The sequence below is a fragment of the Labrus mixtus genome, chromosome 13 (genome assembly GCF_963584025.1).
Source record: "Labrus mixtus chromosome 13, fLabMix1.1, whole genome shotgun sequence".
Classification (NCBI taxonomy): Eukaryota; Metazoa; Chordata; class Actinopteri; order Labriformes; family Labridae; genus Labrus; species Labrus mixtus.
In genome coordinates, this window is record NC_083624.1 from 22236721 (window position 1) to 22256110 (window position 19390).

Here is a 19390-nt window from a genome sequence, read left to right on the forward strand (position 1 = left end):
TTACAAAAGAGCAGGTAAAAGACCTCACTCATTGATAAGAAAATGGGATAGGGGGAGCTGGGATAAGATGCAGGAAGCTTTTCTCCTTTGTATTCCTCACGTTCCTGTTGTCCCCACTTCCTTGCTGCTGAGGTGGAGGTCGGAGCAGGCTGAGCATTTATGACTGCAGAGCAGCTTTTTACTGTTGGCTGTTGAAGTTGAAAATGGTTTAAACTATTATTTCTAACTTTCCATATGCAGTTCAAATACATGTATATTTGTCAAACCAGAGTTCACTGTGGACACTCCTTTCCACTGGATTTTGTAATATTTTTATGTCCCAATCCCCCACTCTTACTTTTCGATGTAAATAAAATCATTTCTCTTTTTGATAGCTGTAGACTGGAGACACATTGCCGTGATGTTTATTGCCTCTGCTTGCATTCACACCTGGGTTTAATGTGTTTTGAAATAACACCCTGGATGCATATTGAAAAGCTGGAAGTGCCGCCGCCACATATTGCAAGCAATGTTTTATCTTAAACAGAAAACTTCACTGAGCTTGTTTGTGTGTATCTTTATGTGTGTCTTTAGGATGCATCCCACCCGGGTCCCTCTCCCTCTTCGGCAGGGGTACTGGTGCCCCCTAAAGTGGCATCCATTACCTCTGAGCTGCTGGCCCATGCCAAGGTGCAGCTGCCACTCAACATGTGAGTATATATATCAGCTCACACACCTGAGACCTGGGTTTCTAGTCCCCTCTTCCAAACACCTGTTCTGCTCTTCACCACACCGGATTTGTTCCTGAGATCCATCACGATTTCAGATCCCGCCTCCTGGCAGCGTTAAAAATATTTCCTCTTTTGTGCCCAGAGTTATTGGCCATGTTCCACCACCTCAGCAACCACATTTACTCCTCCACCGGTCAAGGATGAAATTCCCCTCAGGAAGGAAAAATATAGTCGCACACTGTTCACTCAGTTGTGTGATGTTTAAGAAAAATACAGTCACACTCTGTTCGCTCAGTTGTGTGATGTTTACAAGCATGCAGCAGTACAGCCGCACAGCTTTTACTATACACTTTCTTTTTACAAAGTGTTTCTTAGAGATGAGCCTTAGGAAACAATTCATCACCATCAGTACAACAACATACTTTGTATATACTAACAAGTGCAGCATTTGATATACCTTGAGTTTAGATCTTTCATTCTGACTATTTTTCATGTTTCAGCTTTTCAGGGACTTTTCTGTTTTTGATGGTGGAAACAGTTTTTGCTTTATGAGGGCAAAGGCATCTGTCTGTCCCTATTGTCTGAACATTTTTAATTCTCATATCACAATATGACTCTCATTTAAACACAAAGTAAGATTAAACAGGCTTTGGTTGTCAGCTTTGCTGTTGGCTCTTATAACGTTATAGTTTGTTCATTTCTTAAATGGATTTAAAGCCAAAAAAACAGCAACACACAAACACAATGATGTTTTTTTTGTGGAAATGCAACCTCACTTGTCAGATCCAGATGGCTGGCGAGTTGCCAATGCTGAGAAAGACTGTTCTAAAAGTGTACCTCCTAATTAATCTAGCTGGTTACTGCCAGAAAGATACAGGTATCAACGTGAGTGTGTGTTTGTGTCTTTTTTTCACATCTACCTTGTGAGGACCAATTCATTTAAGACCTTGTGAGTGAGGACAATTTTGGATATTTTTGGAAAGAGGGGACATTCGGTCATCTTCCTTCTTTCAAGGTTAGAATTAGAGTTATGGTTTAGGAAAGAGGCTAGGGAATGTAATACGCCAGGGAGGCTTTATAAGTGTACAGCACATTTGTGTACTGGTGTGCGTGCTTGTCAATGTTTGTGTGTGTGTCAGTGTGTGTGTGTGTGTGTGTGTGTGTGTGTGTGTGTGTGTGTGTGTGTGTGTGCGTGTGCGTGTGCGTGTGCGCACTATTTACTATTAACTGGTGTAATTTCCTGCAGGATGTGAGTGAAATACAGCAACATTGTCAGCTTTAATAATATCACCTTACAAGGCACACACGTGCACACGTGCACACACACATACATACACACTAGACACACACACACAAGGGCTCAGACACACATACACTCTCAACAGACATGCACACATGTCCAGAGTGGGTTTGTTCCACTGATGAGGTCGGACGTTTCCATCTTGACCTGGCAACTATTCCTGTTGCCATGGGGAGACAGGGGAGACAGTCCCCACACTGTTACCATGGCAACGGGGGGAGGCAGCACATATAGGGCTTGTTTACTCTGTGGTCTTATCGTCTTCTGTCTGCCACAACATACTACGAATGTCTCCAAGTGACAGGACCAGAAACTCATTTATATGTTAACACAGATACACTCTACAGCGATAAATACAAAGACATATTCAGATTTACCGAAAGGCTTCATGCATTTGTCATGTACCTGTAAGTATGAAATGTAGTTACACAGAGACACACCAACCCATTCACACACGAATCATTTTAGAGTGACAAGGAAAAAGTAGTTGGTCATGTTACCATCCTAAAAAGAAGCAGAGATTCATAAAGATCCACACTAATATTCCCAAAGGTCTTTGCTTGTTCATAAATAGCAGTTCACTATATTGTAAGAGAATGGATGTTTGATAGCTTACCTGCAAAGTAAAGGAACATTATTATTACGATATTTACTGTATCTTTTAGGATCTTACCTTGCCTTATCTTATCTTAAAATTGTTAATGCATTCTAATTAAAAATAATATGCCTTAGTATGTCTAAATGCATTTAGGTAATTGAACCAGACAAGCATGTCTTTGGACCGTGCAAGGAAGCTGCAGTACCAAAAGAGAACCCACATGCACTGGAAAAACATGCAAACTTCACACAGAAACGTCCACTGTTTAAAAGAGATTCAAATTAGGAACTGTGTTGGTGTGAGGCAACTGCGCTGACCACTGCACCACCGTGCATCCTTGAAAAACAATCCTGTTTTACAGAGTGTAGTGTGAAGCTAGTCTCACAACACACAATGAAAATGTAAATCACTTACATTAGAAAATAGAGAAACAACATTCACATTTATAGCCTTCCTCCCACCTCTTTCCTGTTATATTTAATGAAAAGCTGACATAAAGAACAGATATAACTGATAATAGATGGCAGAAAGGAGGAGGACCAACCTGCCACACCAACCACAGTTTCTCTCTTTGACCCTACAAAGATCGTTTGTGGATCAAAATATTGTTTGATTGACAAATAAAGGAGTTGTAGACCATGGACAGTATGTAGACTTGTTTCCCTCGGTTCTAACTTTTTTTTAAATGGAGTAGTCTGATGAGATCATTTCTGCTTGTTTCTGTGAGAGTGTCAGAGGAACGTGTCATGAATATTCCTCAGTCATTTTTATACCAAAGGAGTAATTTGTCTTCCGATGCAAAAGAGCAGTAATAGTTGTAATTCCCTTCTCCCTTTTTAAACTCTGACAGGAACTTTTTTTCTTGTTTTTCCGAGGATTAATTTGCTTATTTTTTATGCATTAGTTTGCTTGTTCATTTATTTGCATTGTGCATTTCTAATTGCTTTGCTTCGACTTTTGCATAATACATTCCAGAGTTAATCCACATTAGAAAGAAGTGATACTTGGTGAGCAGTCAAAATTTCCTGCAGGCTTGAATTGATTTAATATTCAACTCTTTTTTTTTTTTTGTTGCCTGTCTCTTTGTTCCCCAGATATCTGGCTCTATACGCCTACAAGCCCCAGAAGGCTGACGAGCTTGAACTAAGGAAAGGGGAGATGTATCGGGTGACAGAGAAGTGTCAAGACGGATGGTTCAAAGGAACCTCATTGAGAACTGCTGCCTCCGGGGTCTTTCCAGGGAACTACGTCACCCCGGTGTCCAGGTCAGTGAGCTCAGGCTTAGGCACCAGGAAACGTGTCATTGTAGCAGTTATATTAGCTTTTTAGTAGCTTGATGAAGATTATAGTACATTGTCTTCATATGCTGAAGATGGAAAAGTGACTGAATCTCTAGAGGGACCAACCAAAACTTGATCAAATGAGTTTTCTTCTGTAACATAACTCATCTCTAACTGCTACAGTTGTGCAGTAAATGTAAGAACTACAGCCTGGTGGTGAGAGGGATGATTAGCAGCATGTTGGAACGAGTAAGTTCCAAAGCTGATTTCGTAGCTGCTATTTCAAACCTTTGCTCCGCTTTTCATTCAGTGCAACCAATTTGTCACATGAACCCAGCAGTTCAATACAATCAGACTAAGGCCTCTAATTTGGTCCTCACACAGGCGTTGATGGGTATTTCACAATCTTTGCAATTGACGTTGTAATCTTCTGTGGTAAAGTCCTGGCTCCCATGTGATTGCACGCACATTTCAATGCACTATAAAGGTACAAGCATAAAGCAGTTTTTCAGATCTTAAGTTGACAGAGGTTCAGGGTTCTGCTTTCATCTGTGGCTGCAACAATTGTCAAAATTACCCTTGATCACACTAGAAAATATACCATTCATATTCTGAGAAGCCAGTGCCAGGAAAAAACTGAGTTTCTCTGGACAAAGCAAAACAAAAAGACATACTTCAGTTGTTTGATTGAAATCCTTTTTCAGGGATTTGTCAAAGCATTCTCCACCAAAAAGACAAAAGGGGATGCTAAATTCACTAAATTTCAATAGCCATGACTGTGCTGCATTGTCTCATCTCCGGATCGAGTCATTCAGCATATCAAAGCATGTGAAGGCGTAGTTAATGCATTATGATGGGGCAATCTGACTTCAGAAGATAGTGAACATTTTTGTCACTCAGGAAAAATAGCCACATTCTGTTGCAGCTAGGTAAGTCATTAAACGTCTTTAATTCTCAGGCAGTAATGGTAAGCTTAAAATACTCGTATGGACTTGAGTTGCGGTGTGTGGCAATATCTGGATCAAACTGTGCAGTAAAAAACATATTTGTCTGAGTAGTCATAGATGCCTCTGTGTAGTCGTGAGCGCAGTGAGCTGGATGGGCTCAGGTAGTTTTGCATGGGAGGCAGGGGCGGATCCAGGGTCTGGCCTGGGCCCCATTTGAAATTGAATGTGTCAAATCTGCTTTGTTGCAATAGACTGGATCACATTTTGAGTATTTTAAAATTTAAAAATTAAGTACAGGTATTTTAAATATGTAATTAATTTTTCATTAATCATATCTGCAGTGATTAGTCACAAATATTCTTATTTTATGATTGATTGACATTACTCGTTTTATTTTGAGTGTAATTTACTCATTGGATGGAGGCCTGGGTACAACATCCATGCCATCAGATGACGTCAGAGGAAGCACACACTCGCTATCTGCTACCCTCAGATGAATTGGTGCCATTTAGGTGTTGAAGATCAGTCCTTTTTGGAATTTAGTTTTTTTTTTATTTTGATTTAGGAGAATCATGTATCAAACACAGTTATTGTGTTTAACATGAAGAACAGCAGATAGCAAAGTAACTGTGAGTTATAGCTAATATGCACCCTATATTTTATTTTATTCATCATGCTTTATATTGTTATTACAATATTAAACAATGTTATTGCACAAGCCTAATGCAATTTAAGATTTTAAAAAAAAACAGCTAGTTAATACTTTCCCTGTCTTTTTTATGTTTGCTGACCAGCAAAGCGTATATCATTATTATCACTCTCATCATAATCATCATCATCTCTACAGTTACTTCTGGCAGCCTGAACTATGTCGTTGATAGCTGTTAAAACCACATGAAACAAAATAAACTGAGTGTGCTGAGATCATATTTGGCGATTTAATTACTCGCATTATTCCTTTATGTGTGATAACATTTGTAGTGCCTGTTCAGCTAATCTGTATTCTGCTCCACAATGCAGACAAAGAAAAAGAAAGAGAAGAAGAAAATGAAAGAAAGAGAGAATTATTATAATAGCAAGAGAAAAGGCATAAATGAGGGGAAGAAAGATAATGAGAAGATGAAGAACAAGATGTGGATAAACAGATGAAGGGTGAGGCAAAAACAGAAATGGGGGGGGCATAGGGTAAAATATTCAGTATGATGGAGAAAGAAAAGGTGAAAAGAGTAAAAAAAAAAAAAAAAAAGACAGAGAAATATGTGAAGAAATTGAAAATAAAAGAGTATTGAAAAAGACTTTGGCAGAGTGGGGAGGAGGGGGAGAGAGACAGGGAAAGCAAAATATAGAAAATGATACAAAGAGATGAGAAGGCTTGAAAAACAGCAGGTGTCCCTCTCTAGTGGATATGAATGGCCGCTTCACATTCTGTAGTTATGCAATTTGATCAAGAAAGAGAGAGAGAGAGTCACAGAGAGAGAGAGAACGGGAGAGCAAGGCAGGATGGGCGAGTAATCAAATGAGAGGCAATTTGTTATTTTTACGCGAGCGCGCTCTGTCCTCCACTCCCCCCCCCCCTTGTCTGCAGTGCAGCTTAGAAATTTCTCAAAATGTTAATGAGAGGCTGCCAAAGATGCCCACACCTACGCACACACCTACACACACACACACACACACACACACACACACACACACACACACACACACACACACACACACACACACACCTACACACACATACACGTACATTGTCATTTATATGAGAACAGAATGGCAAATGACATTTTCATGTCATTCTCGTGGAAATTCAATTAAAATATTTTAATATCAGAGATTTTATTTTTATACGATAATTAAAGACGTATGTGCAATTTGTTAAGAATCGTATGAGAACTCTAAGAATGAAAAGTTGATTGTCTCCCCTTGTTAAATTAAATAAAGTAGCCAAAAATGTTTTAATAAGCGACCACAAGCTTTTGAGTTATTGAGTCCATCATGGGAGACGCATAACTTTAGAGCATGTGAACTTTGTCTAAAAGAGAATCTAAAAATGAGACAATCTGTGAATAGCATCCCCGTTTCTATAAGTACACACACACACATATATACACAGAGAGAAAGCCATAACTCTGTATGTGTGTGACAGGAAAGTCAATGAGCAGCCATAAGAGTGTGAATACCGTTGAGTCAATAATGTTCAGCTCACTGTTCTGCCATTCAGCACTCTGCAGACAAACTTGAGCAGCCTGAAGCTCCATATATGCTACACTGGGACACCGTGTCGTGCTGATCCACAGACCAGATAATAGCAGTGAAATCACTCACTCTGACAGAAGATAATAGCACCATGTGTAGCTCCTGCTCTGCTATTATGGACTAAATACTGGCTTTTAAGACTTTGTACTGAGCAAGAGTAAGAACCTACAACTACACCACCATCATTTTCAGGCTTTACTCAGGCACTGTGTTGCTTTGAGCTTTATGGTAACATAAAGATGACAACTGGATAAGAAGGTATAATTGTAACCATGTTTACAAGCATACTTTAGTTTCTGAACATGCTAAAATGAAAGAGCATAAACACATATAACATCCAAAGGCTGATTTGAATGTTATATGTTTAGTTGTACATGGAAGCTTTGGACAGATTCTAAATTTGACCTGAAGACGGGACAAAATAAAAAGTCAATGGGCTCACTAGACTTATTACAGTGGGCAAATGAGTTTCTTTAATAAATCTTATGGCAGTCTTTATCCATCTTATTGACATACTTCAGTGTTTGCTTAAAGGTTCTATCAAAAGGACAGACCTGGCAACCATTGAGCCACTCTGACTAAAACTCCTTCATTGGTGTTGGTTCTATATGTTCACTGTTTAAGACATATATGTTTTTCTTTAAGAAAGTGAAAATTAACAAATGTTATCGTATGATTTGACTTTTAATTACTGATTTCTTGGTCTCCTCTCTCCCCTGCAGGGCTCCTTTTGGAGTCAATTCATCTCGGGGTTTGTCCAGTCCAGTGGCTGGAGGAGGAGGAGGAGGAGGGGGAGGTGGATGCAGTCAAGTGGGGAGTAAAATCCCCGACCCCTCATCCCCTGGTTCCCCGGGGCCTTCTTCGTCCCGTCCCTCCACGCCGCTGATAAACTCAGCCAACTCTGTTAACTCCACCAGTCCTGCCTCCTCGCCTCAATCTGCCGCCGCCCAGCTGAAGAACTGCCTGCGCTCCAGTCAGCACACAGTTAACCAGGCACGCACCTCAATGCAGCTGGGTAAGCAGAAACACTCCTTCACACACAATGTAAGCATAATGTGCTTTAACCATTAAGCATTTCACACTGGATTCACTCATTAAACATTCAAGAATGCCTCTTTTTGTCCCATTATAGTCACTTTATTGATCACTACCAATCACATGTCCACTGATTATCATAAATTAGCATCATGGCAATCGAACCACCTTACATTGGAAAGTTCAAGATTTATAATCATCTGACCAAAGGGGTTTCTCTTCAGAGAAATGTTGAACAAGTTTGAAGGTAGTGTATCTATTAAGCATGTGCCTGTCTTTGGTACTTTTCCAACTTCATGCTGCAATATCACACCCTGCAGTACACTGTTCACCAGCCTACAGGCTTAAAGAAGCAGAGTCCAGATCCTTTGGGACCATGCAGAATTTTAGCCCCTTAGTCGCTGATTAAAGAATAATTGAATATCGATCCGTCATTAATTCAAGTAGCCTGTAAAAAATATTGTAGGTTTCTGCACACGACTGCCTCCTTTAAACTCCAGTTTCCTCATTGTTGTTATTCATGTGTAAAAAGAAAGTATACAAGAGTGAGACTAAGAGAAAAAGGTAAGTTTCAGTCGGTGGCAGTCACATGCTGCACATGTTTATGGAGTATGAGAATCTGGCTACTTTAGGTAATTACATTAATGATGCATAGCCATAACAACTAGCTCACAGCAGGTGTTCCAGTTTGTCGGATAGAAGTGCTGGATTGGGCAAAGGTAAGGGTCTTTAGTTGGCACGCACTTACTGTTACTGGGACAACCATTTCTTTCTACCTTTTTTTTGGGGGGGGGGGGGATTGCTTCAAAAAATACTTAATGTTACAAATTCCATTTGCGTTACAGATAACCAATCTATTTTGTCTTCTAATATATACAGTACATACAAGGACTTAGTGTGTGAGGACATTGGTTACAGCTGACCAGGAGGAATACAATGAAGGGCACGCCCACAGATACCGTAATAGGAGGCCTTCTTTTACCAAAGCCATGTCAACATCTGCCTGAAAAGGATGTCTTCATTTTGGTACATAAGATCGTGCTGAGATTAAGATTATTGTTTGGTGAGAATAGATTTATGTCATCAGCGAATAAATCCTTATTTAGGATACTAGAGGAATTGCACAGGGTGTCCTAGTATCCTAAATAAGGATTAATTTGCTGATGACATAAATCTATTCTCACCAAACAGTAATCTCAATCCTCTTTTATACAACCTAAATCAGGAACTGATTAGATTGGATACTTGGCTGATGTGCCGAAGATTTCTCTGAGAAATACAATAATCAGTGTGATTTTTCTCTCAAGTAGAAATGGAAATCATTTTTAACTTTTTCTATCAGAATCCTTCTGTTATAGAGTCTGAAGCCCACTGAATTCCTGAAGGTACATATTGATTGATTTGAGACTTTAAGGGCCACATTGGTCAGCTAGTGAAAATTGGGTTGTTTCTCAAGTGTAACGTTTTGTTGTTGTTGTTGTTTTTAAACTCAAAGAATTTTTAAACCTATATCTTATTGGACAGATTTGAAGAAGTTGTTGTACTTTTCTTTCGATTTCACTGCCCTACTGACCCTGTTTGCCACAGCTTGATTCTTCTGAAGCTTTCTGAATGTGATGTCTTTCACTGTGCTTGTATACGTACAAACTTGTAACAAATGAGGCGGCGCCTCTGAGCAAGTTCATGCATTCAAAGTCATGACATGCGTCGTTGTCAAAAATCACCTGACAACACCTCCTTCCAATTAGTTGTCTATTTAGTCTGCAAGATTTCCGTTCTCTCTCTCTGCTATTTCTTTGCCCGTTCAGACCTGAAGCAGTACTGCACTCTCTCTCAGCCCCTCCACCACCACTATACCCAGCATCCACCTTTAGGCTCCGACTGGGGGGTTTAACATATCATCCCATCACTCCTCAAATTTCTGCATGGAAATTAAAACTGCGAGGAGTGATTAGGTCGGAGCCTAATGGAGTCAAAGAGCTTAAGGCAGCAGTTTCACCAAAATATGCAACAGCCCATAAATACTCTTATCAACTAGGGGTTCAAATTGCTGTTTATCCACATTTATTGTATCCTGCCTAGTATAGATGCTTGGTAATATGTAGTTATATTTAAAGCTAATGTAAAGTTTAAATCCACTCACTTTTTCAAATCTCAATATCTGTGATTAAACTGTTTATTTTAAGTAGTTTATACTTTCATTTGATTTTGCTTCATATTTTAACTGTTTTGTGAATGAAAAGAAACTAGCTAGCTAACTCATTTCCGGCTCTTTGCCTTTTAAAGGTAGGAGACTCGGTACGGAGCTGATAGTCAGTGAAAGGAGAGATGATAATAGAGGATGACATGCATCGCAGACTGGGACTTTGCAATTATATTGTCAGCTTGTTAAATCCATTTAGGCCCCCAGGATGGTTCTCACCTGCTGCTTGTCTTTGGACTGGTGGGACAAAACACAAACAAAACAGAGAGCAAATCCAACAGTAGGAAGCGAGAGGTCTGATGTATTCTTCTCATACACTCTGTTCTTCCCCTCTGCACTATATGAGCCTTCAGAATCATCCCTGGAAATAGCCACTAATGCACAGTTGTTACAAGAATATACTGTAAGTCACAGGAGGATAATTAACATACATACATTAAAGCTCTAAGAGCGCTGTTCACTCAGAGGTTGTGTTTCTGCCTACCATGCAAACACTTCTACACAACTCTCACCAACACACACACACATGCACACCTGTGTCGTTCCAAGGTCTAGATTATATCAGCCTTGTTCTGCACTCAGAGTCTATTCATCTCTCTAGAACCCCTCTCCATCTTTCCCTTTGCACCTTTTCTTTCTCCCTGTGAGAAAATAATGGTGAAGGTTTCTTAAGGGGGGCTGTAGAGTACACACTGTGAGAACACTGCCAAGAATAACACTCAAACACACACGCAGACATGGTTGTGCTCTCCCACGTACATATACACAGAAGGGAACACACTGGCTCCCAATCGCACAGCTGAATGACATCACTGTGCTTTTTGTTTTATGGAGGCGTAATGACAGAGCTTCGTGCCTCTCTCTCCAACTCTTTCCTTTTTTGTTACTCTCTCCCCCTCTTTCTTTCTCTCTGTCTCTCTCTCTCTCTCTCAAACACACAAACACACACACACACACACACACACACACACACACACACACACGCACACAGATACACACAACAGACATACATCTGGTCTCCATTACAAAATAAAATATGTGCATAGTTTGGGCGTTTAGTGGTTTCCTCACATGACCAGCGCTGCTCTCAATGGGTTTCTGCCTAAGTACTGCAGTGTAGAAGAGCAGGTGGCTAGCAACCCTGTGTGTCTGTATGTGTTTACATGAGTGCATTGTGTAAGTGTGGGTGTGTATTTTTGTGTACTTTAATCCTCATGAGCTTCAAATGTCCTCATACAAATGAAAGGCTGGGAAAAGTGCTCCGAACTCAGGACTTTTGAACCAGTGTTTTTGGTCTACAGGGGACTGGGGAGTTGTTTGGTTCCTATTTTTGTTTTAGTCGGGCAACAATGTGCAAATGAGTTGAATAGAAGATTCCTTAACACCACTCTTTTACACAACTGATAAAAACACAACTGCATTTTGCTTCTCAGTATATCAGAGAGGGTATGACAGTGGTACAAAGTTGGCTTTTTGAGTCAGATTTCCTAAATATTGCCATGCTCCCTCAGGGGACACTGTGACTGATGGCTGCACTCGCTCTCACAGTTTTAGTAACACACACATGTGTTTGTGTTTTTTTCAGTCCACAGTCCTCCTGCTGGAAGCCCAGAGCGCCCCACGTCAGCCATCTCCCCCCTGCGTCCTCAGAGCTCCTCCCCTTCGCGCTGCTCGGGCCAATCAGGTCGCCCACTCTCAATGGTCTCTCCAGGACCCAGCTTGGGGCCCTCACCCCTCTCCTCCCCTGCCTCGCGGCCCCTCCTCCCTCTCTCCTCCCCACTCTCCTGCCTCACGCCTCCTAACGTGTCAGCGGTGCTCCTCAACGGGGATCCAGCCAGTCCCCTGCAGTCGCCTTCGCCGGGTCCCTCCCACGCCCCCAACCAGGGCGCCCTCGCGCCAAAAGCAGAGAAGGTAAGCCTCATCCTCGTGGATATTCTTGGCTTGTGTAAATATATGCAACATCATTCTACAAAAATACTCCAAAAGTGTGCTGTAGAAACAGCTCTCCGCTGCAGCTGACACTTTTCTACCAAAGAAAGAATAATTGGATCTCGTGCTATTATGCAACTTTTATTGTTTTCTCCATATGCATAATGAAGAGCTGAATACAGTAACTTCATATTTAATTTAGAGGGGATTATAGGATATCACTTGCCTGAGTACAACAAGACTAGACAGACTGAGGGAAAACTTGTTCCAGACAATGAAATATATGATCACAGAGTAAGTCTTTGAATACTGATAAGTACAACATGTTGTAAGTACTGTGTATGTGGGGGAAGTCTGACATGTAATTAACACCTATGACATCAATGATGTGTACATATCAATACAGATAAGACAACAAAACAGCCAATAAATGCCATTAAAAGAATGCACATCCTTCTGACTTTGGTTGATAATAATTTTCAGCATTGATTTATTCCTTTAGTCTATAAAATGTACCAGTGTTATAGTCAAGACCTCAATACCAGAGACCAGGTCATGACTGATAGCACAGTGTGCCGAGACCAAGACAAGGATAAGACATAAAGGGATCAAGAGCGAGTCAAATCCAAGACCATTATGTCAATAAGAAATCATCATGAGTGTGAACAAAATAAGAGGAAAATATGAAGTGACCTTTTGCAGCAGGTGTTTAATTCTTAAAACTTACTAAATGAATTAATTGTGAACAACCAAACTCATCACTGACGGTTTTACTGACATCTTTGGTCCCAAACATACCGATACACACAGCCTCTTCTGGTGTCCTCTCCCGCCACCCCCCTTGTGTGAAGGGGACTTGGAGGGTTACGGCTGTTACAGAGAAAAAAAAATCACAATGTACCATAAATTAATATAAGATATTTGTTGCATTTAGAGAGGGACATTTTCCTTCTAATCACTGTTAGGATGTGGACATGTAAATCAGTTGTGGTCTTGACGGCTCGTGCTGTACTTGCATGATTTTCCACATTGTGGAACATCAAAGTTCTATTCTATTCTGTTCTAAATCCCGATTCTCCTTTATCTAAGACTGAGACTAAACCAAATATGTGTTTAAATCTGAGTCTGAGACCTCCACAAGTGGTCTTAGTCCACTCTTGAGTACCACAACACTACCAGAGAAGAAACATCAGATATAGAGTATTTGATTTTTGCAAAATGTTTCTTTTAGATCAACAGTGGTGCTGGTTTAGCTCAGTCCATAGAGCAGGCATCACAGAGGCAAAGTCCTCGACACATTGGCTGCTGGCTCCACTCCCGGCCTGCAACCATTCAGTGCATGTCATCCCCACTCTCTCTTCCCTGGATTTCCTGTCTCTTGTCCTATAATAAAGGCAAAGGGACTAAAAAATAATCTTTTATAAAAAGTTAGATAAACCATTAATGAATCATCTCAGTTTTGGCTGACAATAATCCATCAAATATTCCAGGCAGATGTTTGATTCCTGAAGTATCGATCATCCTGTAAAGAAAACTCACTTTATATATTTGATAAGTTTAAAACTACATCTGGCAAAAAAAGGGAGCTTTGTTCTCTAGATTTAAAATGATTTACGAAGGTGCAATAAGCTGTGTGTGTGTGTGTGTGTGTGTGTGTGTGTGTGTGTGTGTGTGTGTGTGTGTGTGCCTCTCTGTATTTGTGCATGTGTTTTGCTAGTAGTCCTCTTCAACCTCAGTTTATGTCACTTGTACATGCTGCTGCCTCTAGTGCTGAGCTCCATCCTGTATGTTGTGGGATCCGGGATGTTAAAGCTGTGGATGTTAAAATCGGCCTGCACTGACAGTGAAGGATGGCACGGAAAGCTCGCATCTGTCTCAGCTCCATTTGTTTCACTGTTGGCTCCACTGTCTGGGACAGCTAATCTATGGCTGTCTGACAAACAGCTCATTGACTATGGAACAGCAGGCAGCGGCCTTGTTTACATCATCACACTCTAAAAGATAGCTTAAACTCATATTTAAGATGACTCACATAGTGAATATATCTCATGAAAGTTGGAATAACACAGTGACATTACTCGTGTGCGAGGTCATTCTTTTTGTGTCTCTGCTCCCAAATAAGGTAAACAACTTTATTTAAGTTGATTCTTAAACAATGGTTCTACTTTGTTTTAGAATGATTTTTGTCATCTGTCTATACATTGTATGTATCAGACTGCCTTGCTCAGTCCTAAATGAGCTCCTTTTTTATCTGGATTTGGATGTATTTGTAGCATCCATTCATTATCTTAATGCTGCTCTTAATCTTTAGAAGCTTTTATGTTATCACAGGGTTTCAACTCCAGATGAAAAAAAGTCAAATCAACTCAGTTTTTAAGCAGAGTAGCTAAATACAGGTAGATCATGTTTAACTGAGCTGGACATTGGAAAGAAATCATCAATCAATTAATCATTATTTGTATAGCACCAAGCAGCAACAAGACGCGCTTCAAAATGGGTATAATATGCAAGCAGAATTTCTCCTTTGTATTCCTCGCGTTCCTGTTGTCCACATTCCTTGCTGCTGAGGTGGAGGTCGGAGCAGGCCGTGCATGCATGAGGACGGCGATGGTTGTAGGGACGACACAGTCCGATGGTGGAGGCTGGGCGTCAGGGATATCGGGTGGTAGTAGTGCCAGATCACCTCGCTGAAGGTTGGGGGAGCTCCGTCTAGCCGAGAGCCTGGCTTCTGCTGCTGGGACAAGGCCTGGCCTTCTGGCACGGAAGAGGGGGCCCCAACAACTGTCAGTCCCAGTCCCAAAATGCGGTTACATCATTTGATTCCTCGAAGAAAAAAAGACAAAAAAGCTATAGGCCTATTCACATCACATCTGTGTCAGTTGAAGCTTGGCGGAGCAGGAGCCTCAGTCTTAACAGAGGAAGTGATGAAGCAGCTATCATAACTGTCGTGCAGACACAGTTCGGGTAATCTCTGTTCAACACACTGTCACACTGTCAGTATTGTGGACACATATCATGTTGGACAATGAGATGTGTTTTTAGACTGCTTCAAGGAACTATGCAAGGCAGAGCAACTGCCAACTAAACGGCTGTCAGAAATGCTTGCAGAATTTCAGTCGGTCTGTAAACCGTATAATGGTTTAGTAAGAGGCATGGAGCTCAACATAGACCTGATATTGCGCTTTTGCGTTACTCTATGGAATTTTGTTTTTAACGTTATAGACTTTTAAGGTTTTCATTTTTTCATTGAATTGCTTGAAAGTACACTGACTGAACTGAACCAGGATTTGTCAGTATTTCAATCTCAGATTTTTCTCACTTTTTACTTCTTTTTTTTTCACATCATTTATCTTGAAAGCATCCAAAGAGTTCTGAGCGTGGGTGAGTTAATGAGAGTAATTACCTCAGTGGGTGCACAGAACCTGGTGTCCTGAACATCTTTCCTCTCAATCCCCCAGAATTTAAATACCCATGCACTCACTCTGAAGTTCAACACCTGCTTTTATCCTCAACTTATCCTTGGTACTAATTATTCTGAGATGTGAAATTCATTTGTACATCCAAGCAATTTCTTGTGTGTGGATGATAAAACATTTTAACATATCCACACGAAAGAATAGATGTTTCTAAAGTGACCAGTTTGTATTTGAAAAGAGATGGAGAAGCAAAACTCTACAGGTTCAGTTCATTATCTGGATCCTGCCGTTGGCTGCAGAGCAAGGCATTCCACTAGTGTTAAGTCAGAAGTAAAGTCCTTTTTACAGATGAAAAAATTAGTGTACGGTGCCATCTTGTGGTTGGAACAAAAACAGCACACTGGATTGTATAAAGGCACACACACACACACACACACACACACACACACACACAGGCGAGCACATACACTCGCAGGAGGCAGATTAAGCCTTTAAGCCTGCAGATGAAAGAAGAGAGGGAGTGATAATTCACTTTTTCTGCCGCTTTCAGTCCCACCTCCATCCTTCCCTCTGTCTTCTCTATCCTTGTGCTCTCTCTGTCCCCACACATAATATTATTCTCCATCCTTGTCTCGTTGTGTCTGCCCTCCCTTTTACCTCTCTCCCTTTTCATACCCTTTCCCTTCCTCCTCTTTCCCCCTCTTCTCCGTCCTTCCATTTTCTACCCTTCTATTCATCTTTGTTTTGCTCTCCATCTTCTCCTCGTTCAGCATGATTAAAATTCCAAAAAGCTTTATTTGCATGGCAGAACGAGAAGCAGCAGAACATTTTAAGTGTGTGTGTGCGTGTGTGTGTGTTTCAGTGCCAAAGCATTATTAGATTCAGGTAAACATGATTTATGTTTTTTTGGCAAACGCTTAAACAAAAAGGTCTGCACCTTCTTACGTCCTGTGAGAAATGATGAAGAACCGGTTTCCAGGGAGATGCATATATCTCTAAAGAACTGGTATTTAGAGTGCAAGAGCAATTAAAGCTGTTTGTTTTCTATATACCGTGTCTGCTGAGTCAGTGTGTTTATGCAGCATCTTGCTTTGTAAGCACTTTTTTTTCCTGCACTGTGTGACATGTATGCTAACAAGGTTCATCAGGGCCATGTATTGTTTCGTGTCCTTACTTGAATTGTAGGATTTTTTTATCAGAAATTGCAACAGCTTAATGTCACTCTTCAATGGTCGACGTGACAATGATGAAAATGACTGTTAAAGTGTTGTTGCTTAAAACATTCCATTTCCTGTTGTAGTCTGTCAAATAGCCAATAGACATGTTTTTATTTTAAGTCAGAAAATTGTTACATTTTAAAAGTTTTTTTTCACCATAACTTTATCTGTCTCTTATAGTGTTTGCTTTTCATCCTTTTTTTTTCTATTAATTGATACATCTAAACTTTGCAGAGCGTGATCCAAGTTGCACTGGGCCTTCTCTGTGAGAAAACTTCCTGCAGTGTTGTGTTTCTCCCGAGGTCTGCATGTTCCCCTGACGGATCATTTCTTTGATCAGCCCCATGTTTTCTGACAACTTCTGCTTCTTAAAGCAGTCGCGGCGCACAGGCGGGTTTACTCCAACCCTGGTGCTGTAGTCGGCAGTATTACCGAGCCATCTGCAAAGGCTTGCATATTTGGTGTGACAGCCGGGTCTACCTACCTACCGCAGGAGCGAGTCAGCAGCACCGGCTGTCAGCAGAAAAACAAGTGATAAAGAAATAGGTATATCTGAGATTTAAAAAATACATTCTAAAGGATTTTAATGTCATGATTATTCCAAGATAAACTCAGTGTTGGTTCTGACATTTTTAAGGTGCTGTACAATATTCAGTACATCACATATGTTCTGTGGCACATTTAATAACAAATATTTGAAGAGGGAGAAGAAGATGGAGAGGACAACAAAGATGAATAGAAGCATAGAAAATGCTTAGCTGGAGGAGAGGTGGAGGAGGAGGAGGACAGGGTATGAAAAAGGACTGAGGTAAAAGGGAGGTCAGGCACAAAGAGATAAAGATGGCTCTAAAAAAACCAACAAAGAAAAGAAGTCATTAACTTTCAATTAAACGCATCCTTGATTCACTCTTTAAAGGTTGTAAGTCTTGCACTGCAACTGTGATTCACAAAAAAGATTTTCAGGTGAAGACGATAAACAGACTCTGTTTGTTAAGGAGGCACCTTATACACATATTTAGATCTGTTTAGATTTTTACATTTGTTGCTGGTAATGCATATGCTCTGGTTGCTATCTGCCATGTTAGCTGCAGTTTTGTCATTATAAAGTTACACATTTCAGTTTTAAATCAACTTTTTTTTTTATACATCTCTCAGAAGCAAAAGGTTTAATTTCTACGTTTCTTTAATATCTCTCGATAAATGACGTAGTCAGCGTTTAGCCGGGTCTCTATTCATTCTTATGTCACCTGCCACTCTCTCTGATCCTTTGCATTCATACACTACCTTTATTTTTTTTAGAAGCATCTTCTTTTCTCTCTCGTTTCCTTTCTCTTTTTAGTCCTTATTTAACAGAAATGGGTGCATTCAGAATTTTTTTTTTTTTTAACTTCCATGTATGCAACCCCATGCTGTTGCTATGACAACTGTCCGTCACAGCCGTGCAAAGACAGTGTTTTAATGGCAAATGAATGTTTAAAAAATGTTTCATCCAGCAGCCCACGTATCACAGAAACAGATGGCTCAGGCAGAGACGGAGCCGATATGGAGGCTTCATGCACCCACAAAAAAAATAAAAAATGTAATTATGCTCAGGCATGCTCAGTATTGATCCATGTCTTCATGACTGTACAATCATGCCAAGCAGCAAACAACACAAAGCTGTTTTGTCCTCCTGGAGTCACATAGAGTCCGACTGAATGGGAGGCATTGTGCAGCGCTTGTGTTATAAAGTTTGAATCAAAAATCTGTGAATGTGGCCTTACAGGTGGCGTTTAGAAACACTCTCACTGGAATCAATAGTCTATTTCAACGACCATCACAGTGACTGCAGGTGTATTCAGTTTGCAGGATCGTTACTAACCACTCGGCACATTGGGATGAGCAGCCATTCACACTATAAACCCTCTGTTATCCATTCTTCTCTGAGATCTTTGAGTAATTACTGCTCACATCCCCGTTCTTTCCTCCTTTCTGAGCTGTGATCGACGGACAGACAGGAAAAGAATCAAGATGCCAGCTTCCTTTTTTTATTTAATTATATGTGATGACTCATGACCGACTTTGAACTGCTTGTTCCGCTCAATAGCACATATGACAACAGCATGTTCCAAATCTAAACTAACCATCTACTAGCTCCAGTTCTGCACTTGGCTGCAGACATGAGAGTGGTATGAATCTTATTGTCTAATTTCTTTTGAGGAAGGGTAAAGGCATTCTACATTTGAACTATTACTTTAGAAGGACTAAATCGGATTAAATGTGCAGTGGACAACTCCCTGATGTCCCTGAAAACTTATCGAGAAGGGGTTAAATGTTAAATGGTAAATGGAATTGAACTTGTCTTTACTGCTCAAAGCGCTTTTACACCGCAGGTCACACCCATTCACACACTGATGGCAGAGGCTGCTATGTAAAGTGACCATCAGAGGTAACTAATCCCACTCATACACATTCATACACCGCAGACGAAGCAGTGGGAGCAACATGTGGTTAAGTGTCTTG

The 19390-nt window shown here is 40.6% G+C and overlaps 1 protein-coding gene across 2 annotated transcripts in view; it reads left to right on the forward strand.

Annotated features, from left to right (window-relative positions):
- The window catches only part of LOC132987253 (E3 ubiquitin-protein ligase SH3RF3-like), a 101647-nt gene that overhangs the window by 77024 nt on the left and 5233 nt on the right, over positions 1 to 19390 (forward strand). For both annotated transcript variants that reach the window (XM_061054178.1, XM_061054179.1), the window contains 4 exons: positions 574 to 689; positions 3703 to 3873; positions 7811 to 8103; positions 11912 to 12237. In XM_061054178.1, the coding sequence (XP_060910161.1) occupies positions 574 to 689; positions 3703 to 3873; positions 7811 to 8103; positions 11912 to 12237 (906 nt within the window). The remainder of the gene's footprint in view (positions 1 to 573; positions 690 to 3702; positions 3874 to 7810; positions 8104 to 11911; positions 12238 to 19390) is intronic.